At 38.5% G+C, this 14245-nt stretch overlaps 1 protein-coding gene across 1 annotated transcript; it reads right to left on the bottom strand.

Annotated features, from left to right (window-relative positions):
- Positions 1-30: 30 nt before the first annotated feature.
- LOC131991306 (acetyl-coenzyme A synthetase 2-like, mitochondrial) lies at positions 31-14095 on the bottom strand. The gene is made up of 14 exons (XM_059356661.1): positions 13776-14095; positions 13551-13647; positions 13271-13470; positions 11940-12115; positions 11496-11648; positions 9729-9876; positions 9079-9216; positions 8462-8554; positions 3047-3159; positions 1197-1323; positions 963-1090; positions 608-671; positions 413-534; positions 31-334 (listed from the first exon to the last, which is right to left on the bottom strand). Exons 1-14 carry the CDS (start codon positions 14080-14082, stop codon positions 158-160), a joined length of 2043 nt encoding a protein of 680 aa, XP_059212644.1. The 5' UTR covers positions 14083-14095; the 3' UTR covers positions 31-157.
- Between the last annotated feature and the right edge of the window lie 150 nt (positions 14096-14245).

The raw sequence follows: 14245 nt of genomic DNA, 5'->3' as shown, positions 1-14245 counted from the left end.
GGATCATACATACAAGAGTGGTTTCCCTGATTTGATTAAAAAAAATTAATGTACAATAAAAACAGTATTTTGCCATTAAAATACATTTTGATACAATTTTAAAGTCTCTTTAAGTGAATGAGGGAGTAACGTCCAAGCATCGCTTTCCTCTTTATTATCATGACGATTGTTGTTTACCGCAGAGCTCGCGGTGACCTTGGATGATCTCTTCAACTGCTGCCGGATCATCCAGCGTGCTGAGGTCACCCAACCTGTTCAAGTCCCGATCCACCACTTTCCGCAGCACCCGGCGCATTATCTTACCTGAGCGCGTCTTCGGCAGCCGCCTGACGAACTGTGACAATGACATGAAGAGACTGAGTACAAGTCTCAAATGTCTGTTTGTAGTTTAAAGCCAGTGAGGCAGATTTACCTGGATGAAGTCTGGACTGGCGTACTTGGCGATCTTTGTAGATACCATGTTGTTTAGCTCGAGAGACAGATCCGCCTCTTGAATGTCCACATCCTTTTTTAGCACCACAAAGGCATAAACACCTGAAAACACGGAGAGAAGTCTTTATGATGGATTTTTTTTTTTACTGCCACCAAAAAAAGATTTCTTGCTCACCTTGTCCTTTGATGTCATGTGAGTATCCTATGACGGCAGACTCCGCCACTGCAGAGCATTGATTCTGTTACAGAAATCACAATTTCACTTCACACATGAAATTAAACACAGACATTATGGTCTCACTTTTTACACAGAGCAACCAAATAGTCCAAATCTCCACCAATCCAACACAGGACACATGTAGAACTAAGTTTGAGCAGAAGTCAGATATTAATGCTTTATTATGCTTCGAATAAGTTATTCTAATCCTCTAAACAAACATTAGCATGTTATCGATGTGCATGTGCATTATGTAGCAAGCAATGCACAAAGACGTTCAAATATGAATTTTTTGATCATTAATTGGCCTTACCACCACATCCTCAATCTCTGCGGTCCCAATCCTGTGACCGCTCACATTAATGACATCATCAAGGCGTCCAGTGATCTGGTAATAACCGTCCTTAGAGCGATAGCCGCCATCACCAGTAAAGAAGTAACCTGTCAGCATAAAGAGAGATGCAGACTGAGATTTTATCTTAGCTTAAAAAGAAATTGAGATATACTCTAAAATAAAGAATTGAATGTTTTAATCGTTGTACTGTACCAGGATAAGGCTGACAGTAGGTGTCAATAAATCTTTGGTGATTGTTATGAATAGTTCGAGCCATACCAGGCCATGGCTGAGCTATACACAGAGCTCCAGAGGTGTCGTTGGAAGTCAGCTCTTTTCCCTGAAAAACCGTGATAAATGTTAGGGCAAGAAACACAACTAAAAAAAAAAAAAGACAACTAAATAATTTATTTTATCTTATAACTATAAATTAATGCTACAAGAGAACAAGAACTGTGCAATGTAACGTTTTATTCAGTGCTTGTTATTTCCAGCATTGTGTAGTCAGAGAGACTGACTGACATTTTTTTATATATTAAATAACTTTTTTAGACATCTAAAATCTAAATTTGGCCCCTTTTTTTTTTTTTTTTTTTACTTTTTTTCTTCCAATTTTGGACATCTCAAAATCTGGTGTTTTTCTGTCATTTTTAAACAGATTATACAAAAATATTTATCAAGAGACTGAAATAGAACAATTTAAAGCATTTTTAGGCATATTCAAACTTGACATTTTTTGACAAAAATAGACAATATACTGTAGTATGAGGTTTTTTTTTAATCTTCCATTTTTGAACATCTCAAAATCTGGTGTTTTTCTGTCATTACTTAACCGATTAAACTATAATATGTAGCAACAGACTGTAATAGAACAATTAAAGCATTTTTAGTTATTTTAAGTGCAAGATCTATTTTCTCCAGGTGGTGAAGCAGCGACGCCATTACCACACAGTGGACGCCAGACAAGAGACTTTGTTTCCTGCTCCTGAGCACGAGTCACCTCACCTGCCACAGTTGGATCCTGGGAAGACACTCCACCCCTCCCCCCTGCACATTACTCCAGCCAACCTCAACAAAAGATTGTGTTTCCACTGATACCTGTCTCTTGAGTTGTGCATTTGAATCCAGACCTTATGTAGTTCATAACATTTTGGACATCCCATAATATTGTGGTTTTTTCACTATTTTTCATCAAAATATACTACCACATGTATCAACAGCATAATTGATTAATCTCTAGCATTTTTAGGCATTTTAAAATTTGAGGGGTCATTTTTGAACATCCCATAATATATTGTTTTTTTTGTCATTTTTGCCCACATTATGCTCTAATATGTTTCAACAGAGTACAATCGACCCATTTGAAGCATTTTAAAATTTGACCATTTTTGACAAAAATCGACATACTATAGTGCGACTTTTTTTGAGGGGGCAATTTTTGGACATCCCATAATAAGGTGGGGTTTTTTTTGCTATTTTTGGACAAACTATACTACTACATGTATCAACAGAGTAAAATTGGCACATTTTCTAGCTCTTTTAGGTATTTTTAAATTTTGACCTTTTTTGACAGACATCAACATACTATATTATGACTTTTTGTTTCTCCAAACTGTAAAATGGTGTTTTTTAATATATGTATTTTTGGACAAATCCGTGACTGATCTGTCATCTAAACAAAGCTGCAACAAAACTTGAAGAACATTCCTCTAAAAATGGCAGAACACGAGCACAGCTAGAATGCCACACTAAACCCTCTCAAAATACTGTGTGCACTTGTGTTGAGGGAGAGATAGAGCTCAGAGAAACCACTCCAACTGTCTGCACAATCTGTGCCATTCAAAAGCATCTGCAATAGCCTCAAAGTAGGAGCACAGATTTATAATAGGGAGCATGGCACGCACAGACTGTGACTGACGGGTGAGAGCAGGCTGGGTATCAAAAGTGACACAGCTGGTGACTATTTTATAATCCTAATCTGACCCTCGCTCCGGGCCATTCCCAGCCATCCAGCAATTTCAGGAACAGCACGCCACACACACATAAAGGGACGAGCCACGCACCTCAGTGTCCATGAGAACAGGCTTAATGCCAAAGAAAGGTCTCATAGCCATTCCTGGGACAATCTCTGCGTCTGGGTCTGATGGCCTCGGGCTGATACAGATGCCACCTGTCTCTGAGAACACAGAGCAAAACAAGGCAGATTATAAAGCTGCGAATATTCTTTTATTGTGTGTCAACAAATTCTATAAAAAAGACCAAAACAGACAATGTGGTTGATGTTTGAGATCATTTTTTCGTCTGAATTTCCACTCCATCTGTGGTTTATGACCTGATCTGAACCTGCTGGTAAACCCAGAGGTATATCAGGAACACTGAGTGGAAATGTGCAAGTGCTGGAAAAAAGTAAAATGAAAATGAGAGGAGTAGAATATAGATGACGAAGCCAACTAATCATTTGAAAATCTAGCATTAGGCCCCTACAGATGTAGATTGTGGAATTACAGACATACTAAGTAAATTAATTTAAATTAGGTTTGCCTGGACCTCAGGGACCCTGTTAATCCGCCTGCTGGTGTTGGTGGCAACAGTGCCGGAAACGGCAGAGGGGACCCGTGATAAAGTAGGACACAACAGATGATCCGACAATAGAATTAGCAACATGCATCCTGTTCCAATCAACTGTAACTGTGAGACTTCTGGACTAAAAAAAACAAAATCGTCAAGTTGAATCTCTTCTAAAATTTGTGAGGTCTTAAAATTGTAAAGGTATAGCTGGACAAACTACACTATTACCATGATCAATGTCATATTCTAAAGCGTTTTTAGGCATTTTTGGACTTCTTCTTTTGGACCAACTGTAACATGGTGGGGTTTTTAAAAAATATATTTTTGGAGGAAGTTCACTATGACCGTTTTTTGACTTTTTCGATATCTCAAAGTATGACTATTTTTGACTGGTTATAATATGGTGGATTTAAAAAAAATATTTTTGGACATGCTATACTCTGACCATGACCAACGTAATATTTTAAAGCATTTTAAAGCTTTTTTGGACAAACTACACTATGACCGTTTTTATTAAGATAATATGGTGTTTTGAAAAAAATATTGTTGGACATACTATACTCCATACTATACTGACCATGACAAACTAATATTCTAATATATATTATATATTATTTATAATATTAAAGCATTTTTGGACAAACTGCACTATTTTTCGAAGTTTTTCAATATCCTATAGAGTATGACTTTTTTTTTTTTTCAATTTTTTGACATACTATAATATGGTCTTTCTGATATATATTTGTGAAGACATTCTCTAAAATGAAAGTTTAAAGACATTTCTGATTGCATTACATTGTATACTTGTATGTGTATGTGTATGTAGTATGACTTCATGGCAGTTTTGACAACATCCTATAGTTTGCAATTAGTGTTTAGGCATTTTTTAATAAAGTTCACAATGACCGCTTTTTGACATTTTTCTATTTAAATTTTTGCACATGGTATAATGTTGAGTGTATTTTTGGCCAATCTATACTATTCAACTCCTGACACAAGATGTTGTCATCTCAAAAATTTACTACTGCAGCGCCCTCCTGACGGGCCTGCCAGCCTGCACAGTGAAACCCTTCAGATGATCCAGAACGTGGCGGAGCGCCTGGTCTACAACCAGCCAAAAAGGTTACATGTCACACCGCTGCTCATCCAGCTCTACTGGCTACCTGTTGCAGCCCGCATCAAATAAAAATATCTAATGCTGGCCTACAAAGTTGTCTCCGGTACTGCACCCAGCTACTTGGACGCACTGATTCAGATATACGCTACCTCACCTCAATCCAAACTCCTTGCCTTTGTTGTTCCCCGTTGGTGGAACGCACTACCAGTTCCTACCAGAGCGGTCGCCTTATCTTCTCTCCTAGCACCACACGACAACTCTACTCCTTAAAGACTCCTCACAAACATGTACTGCTGCACCAACGGCTCTTATTGCACTATACCTTGATTGTTCCCCTTTTTCTGAAAGTCGCTTTGGATAAAAGCGTCTGCTAAATGACTAAATGTTAATGTAAATATATTCACATGATCAACATAGTATTCTAAAGCTTTGACTGTTTGACACTATGACCACTTTTTTTTGACATTTTTCCGACATACTATACTGCCCTACAAAGCCTCACTGCATTAACTACGCAAAGAGTAAAACTGAGAAAAACTGCTTTAAAGTTTAACGTTTTTAAACTGGCCAGCCAAATGGTATATAGGTAGGGAAGTGAACACTTATTTCTACATGTATTGATGATTTAATTTTTATGCTAAAAAATCATGATGGTTTATTTACCATTTGACCCCAAAAATGTAGGTACTGCACTCTGGTTTTTCATTGCTGTAAAAGGTTCTTATGGTAATGCAAAGGTGCAGTATAACTATAATGTTGTTGTTTTTCTTTTATATTTTGTTTTCAGTGAATAAACATTTTCGAATTGATTTTGTTATAAGTGTATTAAAAAGTGTTTAACAATAATTTGTGTATCTAAAACTTAATATTATAAAGTTATATTTTAGTCTTAATATCATTTTATCTCACTTTTTAACTTGATCACTATCTAGATGATAATTTGCCTATCAAATTTTGAGCTGGATTTTGTCGTTACTGCCATTTTTCTATCATTATTTCTCTGAATTAAAGCATAATTGAAATCTAAAACTTTGTCACAAAATAAATCAGACATCAAGGAATTAATTTTTAGGTATAACTCAATTTTGACAAAAAGTGTAGTTACTGCAGTTAGGCTTTGTAGGGCAGTATAGTATGGCGGTTTTTTTTCCAATTATTTGGACAGACTATAACATGGTGGTTTTTAAATTATTTTTGGACAAGCAGTACTGTTACCATGATCAACGTGTTATTTTCAAGTGTTTTTAGGCATTTTTGAAATTGTAACTATGACCTATTGTGACATTTTTTGACACACTATCCTGTGGAGTTTTCTCTTGTTAGATGCTGCAGCGCTTTTCCACCTCCTGTCCTGCGTACTCTCATTTTTCTAGTCCTGTATGATCCACCATGCAGGCCGTATGCCAACAGCGGATCAAAATCTAATTTTCTCTCTAAACAGGCTAACTTGCTCCCAGATCAACCAAATGGCATTTATGAATAATGCCACTTAGCCCTAATTGGAAACACTAGTCCAGGAATATAACATTATATAATCCTTTTTACTGAAGTAGGGTATTTAGGTCATATCTGTGTCTGTAATTCTCAGGCTCATGATGCTCTGATGTTTAATTATCGTCCATTAATTATAGATTTTTGCCATTTGTATGGTAATTAACGCAGCTTAGCACCATTTGGTCATTACTCAATCTAATTTGGAAGGACTGAGGATGAAACATAGTGTCAGTCGGGTCCTGTTTTAATCCCCAAAATTAATTTTTATTAGCGAAATCAGCTGATTTCAATCATGTTGTCATTATTTCCCATCATAAGCTACTTTAGTAGGGGAGTAGTAGTTGCTCTAGCAGGTTATCTATAGATGGGCAAATTTGTTGCGTCAAAACCAGTATAATAACTTTAATTATACTCATTTAATTATATTTTCACTGTAATGTATACTGCCACAATTTAGTGAAGTGTATTGTTTCTATTTCACTCTGGTATCGTATATAACAATCATTCACACAAAAAAATATTTTTAATATTTATGGTGACAGAATAAACTCTCAATTTGTATTTGTCATGGAATTGGGAGGAGGTAAGTTTGCAAACTGCACTACAGAGACTTATATGATAGTGGGAAGTACATCAGCTGACCTGAGTCTCTTCACACAACCCTTTTTCTTTTTGTGACGGGGCTCTTTTGGCAGCTACGGTCACAACATCTGCATTCTGCGGTCAAAATGTATCCAAACCTCAGCTGGCTTATGTGAGTGTTTTGACAAACAGAAAGCTGGGATGAAATTATTTCCACATGAATTTCTCTGCATGGTGTAAATGTTGACACCTATTGTTATTTATTATCAAGAGAAAAAGATAAAAGTTCAGATTAAGTTCATGCATCTAAAATCAGATCTGAGAGGAAAACTTGTGGTCTGATTCCTGAGCCATAAAGGGGATGGAAACTTCCCCTCATTTGTGTGTGTGTGTGTGTGTGTGTGTGTAGTAGAGAGTGTGTGCTGCATATGTGCACACCCCTGTACTGTACAACCACAGGCATGTTATGTAACACTGTTATTGTTGGAGAAACAGAGCAGACAGCTCTCCCCTTTAAGACTGAGGGGCCGTTTCCGTCTCTGCAGATGTGGCAAATTTGTGTCCTTAATTGACCGGACAAGAGATGAAATGTTAGACAAAACTATACCCCCACTATCATTCTCCTACTGGAGAAAAATGCTCCAGTTTCTTTGTATTTTTTTTAAACCAGTGGTGGAATGTAACTTTTTACATTTACTCAAGTACTGTACTTGAGGTAATTATGCTTTACTTGACTATTTTCATTTTATGTGGCTTTATACTTACACATTTTTGATGCAAATATTTTAATTTTTACTACATTTAGCTGACAGATTTAGTTACATTTCAGGTCAAGATTTAACATTAAAAAACATGATCAGTTTCAAGTGAATAGACTTAAAAAAAGAAAAGAAAAGAAACCTCATTACAGTAAATTAAGTAGTTAAAATGAGCCTGATCTTTAAGTGCTGCTTACATAAATGCATCAATACAAATAAAGTAATGATATATTTAGAATATATATAAAACAATTTGAGTGGGTCCATTTTGCATAACGAGTAGTTTTACTTTTGATACTGATACTTTTGTACTTTTACTTAAGTTTTGAATGCAGGACTTTTACTTGAAGTGGAGTAATTCTGCAGTGTGGTATTAGTACATTACTGAAGTAAGGGATCTGAATACCACCACTGCACATATTACATAGCAATTAATATGTATGTTAAAAAAAAAGATCAACAGAAAATGCTGTGAGCAATGAAAACAGTTTAATAAATGTGATATTGCATGTCTGGAAGTGGTCTATATAGCTCTACCAGCGAGCCACCTTACGTCCTTTAATAAAAATTCTGATTGTTTTATTACTGCTGTCGTGGAAAAGTATACATATCAAACCAGTTATCGACCTACTCTACAACTAAACACACCCTTCTGCGATGCAGAACACACATGCAATCAGCTCTGCTCCGACAGGTTTTCATGGCGTTCTTGGTATTAGCTTACATTGCTGTTTTGAATTTCATTCAAATGAGCTTACACACATTCCTTTATCCCACTCCAGTAAACACATTTCTTTCTAACTCAGATAAGTTAAAAAGAATCCTAGTCTTCAGTTTTTGAATATCTATTCAGTAGAATTTAAAGGGAAGTTTCTTAAGAACTGGTATGTGTGTGTTTAACTTGGTCAGTGTTGACATATAGTGATTAATAAAACCCACATTTCAGTGTAGTTAGTTACCTGTTTGCCACCAGGTGTCCACCACAGGGCAGCGTCCGTCCCCGACCACTCGGTAGTACCACTCCCACGCTTCAGTGTTGATGGGCTCGCCCACTACACACAGACAAGGACAACTTCAGTCAGGGGACATATTCATGTACTGTGGACTTGTTTCAACCCAATTAATATTTTACAGGAAGAAAGGGAGGAGGAGAAATTAAATTATTTATGTTAAGCTTTGTGTTTTAATCTAGTAAACTTCATGATTTTAGGGAGCAGGTGTGTGTGTGAATGTGTGTGTGAATGTGTATGATCCTCTGGCATGCTGGACTGCTTTGACGTGGATCAGTGAGGCATGTTGACATACCAACCAGGCTTGACTTTCAATGTGCTTTCAGTATGTAACATGTGTGTGTGCTTATAGGAGAGGGATTGTATAGTAACTCTGCAGAGACGAACACTGTGAAGCTTTCATGTGACTTTACACATCAGAATAACTAGCACATACATAGAAACATCAATTAAACTTCCAAAGAAAAAATCTCTCTCTCTCTCTCTATTTGCAGATATCCATCTTCACCCAATTATGTAAACCAAATTAACCCACACAATAGCATTTCTAAGTATGTTTGGCATACCAGAGCCAAGAGTTTTGAGGGTTGATCGGTCGTATTCGTGCACCCACTGGTCTCCGTACTTTAGGAGCAGGCGGATCGCTGTGGGAGCCCCATAAAACTGGTTTATCTTAAGTCTCTGAACCATCTCCCAGTACCTTCCTGTAAACATCAAAACATGTCTAAGTTAGCATCATTCAAATAGATATTCTACAGGGTAGATTAGGGCCAAGAAGTAGTCTGAGATCTAAAGACTTTTACTACAACATGCATTTAATCCTTATTGTTGTTGTTTCTCCTTGACAGTAACGGGGAGTGTGTGCTGACACACATGACGATTATGTCCTGACTCCTCTGCACACAGAAGTCCTAATTTTAGTGTGGAAAGTATGGCTGAGTTCAAGTGCAACTGTTAACAGTTATTCTTAGACAAACACATGAGAATGCGGAGCTCTTGAAGAAGGACAGGAATACACAACAAACACATAAAACATTATATCAATATCATAAAAAGTGTCATTATCAAGAGCTCATAACCAATACAGATAATAAAAATGATTTCATGAGGTAAACAAATGACAGATTGGAATTTTACAGTTGAGTAATGTAAGATGGATTTTCTTTTTATTATGAATTGGACCAGCAGTCTGATAAACATTTGCTGATGTTCCTACCTGGGTCGGGGTAAATGGGAGTGCTTTCAAACAGGACAGTGGTTCCCCCGTTGGCCAGAGGCCCGTAAACACTGTAACTGTGTCCTGTTATCCAACCAATATCTGCCACGCAGCCAAACACATCTCCGTCATGGTAACTGAAGACGTACTGGTGATGAGAAGGAACACTGATGGGATGATTGGATAAAAAGATAAACATTTGACAGAATAAAACTCATAAGAATAACAAGAGACAGTAGTTTACATTGCTAAACAACTAAATAAATACTAAACACAACCTTAAGAGACCCCTGGGACTGCTGCTGAGCTCAGGGGACAGTGACTGTTCTTCATAGGGTGGAATAAGGTCTGTTTTAAAGCTCAAGAGACTGGTATCACATGAAACTAACTACAAGAGCTGGAAGCTATTGGTACCAAACATGTCACGATATCTTGTTGGGAAGGCAGCTAAATAAAGCTCCAAGTTTGGTTAATTTATTTCAAAGCGGTCCCTTGACCTCTGACCTCAAGATATTTAAATAATAATGGGTTCACGAGTCACACTTATACGCCTCTATTGTATTTTAATGCAAATGCATACTGCAGTCCCTAAACAGAGAGAGAAGAAACTCTTGTGGATACAATGGCCCTCATTTATCAAACGATCGACAACAGAAAGTGAGCGTAAAGTGGGCATACTCGGCATTTATCAGTTTGAATGTCAGCGGAGGGTACGATCAGTTCTCACGTCTATCTCAGCTCGTGTACGCAAATTTGAGTGCATGCGAAGTCCACACATTTAATTAATAATATTATTTGCATATTATATAGGCTATTAGGCTATGTATATCACAATGTATGAATTAAATATCAAAAAAGTTTGATCGTCCGCTGACTGCAGCAATGATTTCCTTCCTTTTCACTTTTTATGTTGTGTTGCAGCTGTTGGCGTTCAGCATTTCACTTTCTGCCTCTGAGAAATTCCTCTTCTTTTGGAATTAAAACTTACTTTAAAACATTGTTTACATCATGCAAAAAGTCTGTGCTCCAAATGTAAAATATTCAGTGAACTTGCTTGAGTTTATAACTACGGATACTTTCATTCCATTAACCTCTGTTGCTGCGTATTTCTGTAAAATTTCTGTGTTTCTGTATTTCGCTCCTCTGTGTTGTTATTTGTAACGGTGCACTTTGCTAATAAAGGTGACTTTAAAAAAAAGACAAGGGAAAAAAATCCTCTTTTTGGCCATATTGCATCCTTCGGTGTAGTAAACTCTTAGGGCGAGGCATCTGAATCGAGTATATATTAGGGCGTGGGGGAAAAGTGCAATTTCCCAATCATGGGCCTAATTTATCATGTTCTAAGATCTAACACATGCTAAACTTTCAACTTTTGAATAGACGCTGAACCAAAACATGTTTATTACAGATTCATGATCAGAACAGCTCGAACAACTCAGGTTCCCAGCTTTGAGATGGTGTTCACCACTTTAAGTTGCCATCTACCGTTGACCTGCTATCTCCCCCTAAAGACCCTCTGTACCGCCCTACAAAAAAGTGGGGATTAAATGTCAAAATATATCTTAAACTAATTACTTTACGTGAATATATATCGTGCTTAGAACACCATGTGTGAAGAGGCTGAGGTTTCTCTACAGATGGTCCCTGGATTATGGGTCACATTTTGGGCTTTTCACTGCCAACACGATTAGCTAGACTGCAGGACAACACAATGATTCTCGCTCTGCATGTGTAACAATGCAGACGCAGGTCGTGGTCGGTGGTTACCCTGTGTGTGAGAGCAGCATACAGCAGGTATCCAGCCTGAGTGTGGACCAGTCCTTTGGGCTTCCCCGTGCTGCCTGATGTGTAAAGCAGGAACAGGACGTCCTCACTGTCCATGGCAGCCGGCTCACACACCACATCCTCCTTCAGCATCTCCTGCACAACAGAAAGACTTCAAAGCATTTTTTTCTGCAATAGAGAAAACTTTCTGTATGTTGAAACATAAGCCCTTTTCATACTGCGTTTCTGCAAAAGTGCTGCAACAATCCCATGCAGTCTAAGTTAAGAATAATGAGTCAAATTCATTTTAAATTCAAATGAATTGTAATTTTCAATTGGTTAAAATTTAAACATTTTACAGATCTGTGTTTAGACAGAGCAGCTGCAGTCTCTCTGTTGTCGGCATTAATATCTTAATAAGCTCCGATTGGCTTACTGCTCTCTCACCTCTTCCATGGCGACATCCCTGGCTGTCATGGCGACTGGATTTTCTGTTCTCATGGCAACAAACACCTGCTGTATTGTCGGGCAGTTGTGAACGGCGGCGTCCACCGTCGCCTTCAGCTCTGTGAGCTTTCCTCCTCTGACGCCCTGGTTCACCGTGATGACGGTGCTGGACTGAGCTGAAAATGAAGTTGAATAAAAACTAGAAGTAAAAATATCTAATTAATCAAACTCTGTATTTCTGACAAAGTCAACCTTACTGTGTATTACATCATGAAACCACCAAACACAAAGGTCTTACACATGAACACAATATTTGTCTCTCTAGCTGCTAAATGCCCCATCATGATCACTAACTCTGGTCGATAACTTTGCTTGTGTGTTGTTTGGTGCAGGTTTTGTACAGTAAGTTTATCAGGACCTTTCTTCACTGCTTGCTGCTGCTGGAGTTAAACAAGGTTGATAAAAGTAGTGAGATTGAGCCAAAACAGTTAAGATGTAAGCTTTAAAACCAAAACACTGGGCTGAAAGACACTAAAATGATCGGGAATGCTGAGATGAGCCTGGTGATACTTCTATCGGCTCCTCAGTCATATTGTTACATCACAAGGAATGCTTCACCCTTATAATGACTATTTGACCCCATGTTACCTTGAAAACTTTTCTTGCATGTTTTCGCAGTGAACGAAGAATCCAAAACAGCAAAAATATATCAGAGCATCCATTTATAACTCTCACACAACTCGTGCAGTATAATCCAAGTCTTATATATCCAGTCGTATGCTCACTTCTTCCCTAACACGTGGATTTTTGTTTATATCTAACTATTCAAGGGATTTGCTGTGGTATGTTGGTGCATAAGACCAAACTGTGTTCTAAAATATAGATACAGATTAAGGTAAGTACTTCAGTTAAAAACAGCACCTTAAATAAAAAATATGAATAGAAAAAGTCAACATACCAAACATATTTAAAAATATAAACAGCAGAAACAATATGTACAACCTTGGAATTATCTAAATGAAGTATTATACTCGTGCAAGGCACCACAGAATTGTTTTAAATAGGTTTTTAGCAGATTTTTAGCTGTGTTTGGGAAGTGGCATATGACAAACAGGTATGTGAGAGTTTGTTTTGATATAAATTTGCTGTGGTTAAATGTGACCCCCATTTACTTTAATTGAATTCATCAAAACATGTATCAGTTTTTTTATTCTATATTCACCCTGGAGGGATGCATAAGTATGCTAAAGTACTCCTTCAGCATACTCATGCATTCCTCCAGGGTGCTGCCTGAAAATCTTTCCTCCAGACCCTGAGACTCAGTGTCTCACCGTCTCTGATCCGCTCTGCGAGGGCCTCTGCACTGAACCCCGCAAACACCACGTTGTGTGCTGCACCGATACGGGCGCAGGCCAACATTGACGCCACAGCCAGAGGGCAGGGTGGCATGTAGATGGTGACGCAGTCGCCTCTCTTCACGCCACGCCGCCTTAACAGGTTCCCCAGGCGGCACGTCATCTCCAGTAACTGCCTATTAATAGATATCAATGAATGAACTACACCACATGAGACAAAAGGAGAACACACACACATAAAATCAAGCCTGCTGACCTGTAGGTGACCTTGACCTCTGACCCCGGCTCATCTCTCTCCCAGATCAGGGCCACCCTCTCTGGACAGGTGTGCACGTGACGGTCCAGGCAGTTGACTGCAGGAGAAAGCACACACAGAGCATGATGCGTCTAATGTTTGTTTGTTTTTTACATGATGATGCTTTCACTGCTCTATACATCCAATTCATGTTTAAATGATAATTTAATGTGATTGTAATCTTACCGGACACATTCAGCTTCCCTCCCTCAAACCACCTGATCTGCCCCCGGCTCAGGTCACAGTCCTGGACCGTGTGGAAAGCCCTGATCCAGCTGAGTCTCTGACGCGCCGCAGCGGCCCAGAAGCTCTCGCTGTCAGACACCGAGAAGTCCTGCAGCGCCGAGCGGTCCCACACGCCTTCAAACCCCGCAGCTTCCGGCATGAACGCCGCTACGTTGCATCTCCATCGACCCAAAACATGGAAATAAGATTTAAAGATCTGACGACTGAAGGAAGCAACCGCGTACTTTGGCGTGCAAGAGAGCCACATAGTGAGAGTGAAAGTACTAAGAGCTGTCTCTGATGACTTTACTGAAGTGAAAAAACTCCGGAGAGCGGAGGAGTGATGTGTGGAAGGGCGGTACAAACTTTTCTCTTTCTTTGTAAAGCAGCCGTCAGTCTGCTGCAGCCAGATTTTAGTTTCTGATACGAGA

This window comes from Centropristis striata, chromosome 18, assembly GCF_030273125.1.
Source record: "Centropristis striata isolate RG_2023a ecotype Rhode Island chromosome 18, C.striata_1.0, whole genome shotgun sequence".
NCBI classification, from domain to species: domain Eukaryota; kingdom Metazoa; phylum Chordata; class Actinopteri; order Perciformes; family Serranidae; genus Centropristis; species Centropristis striata.
The sequence above is the reverse complement of the archived record's forward strand: the minus strand, read 5'-3'. Positions and strand labels throughout refer to the sequence as shown.

What these genes read in the sequence shown, in the direction of transcription:
- LOC131991306 (XM_059356661.1), bottom strand. Translation starts at nt 14,082, where the DNA reads ATGTGGCTCTCTTGCACGCCAAAGTACGCGGTTGCTTCCTTCAGTCGT. An exon ending in ACATGACATCAAAGGACAAG is followed by an intron (nt 535 to 607) that starts GTGAGCAAGAAA and finishes CCGTGTTTTCAG; the next exon opens with GTGTTTATGCCTTTGTGGTG. An exon ending in CCAGTCCAGACTTCATCCAG is followed by an intron (nt 335 to 412) that starts GTAAATCTGCCT and finishes TCATTGTCACAG; the next exon opens with TTCGTCAGGCGGCTGCCGAA.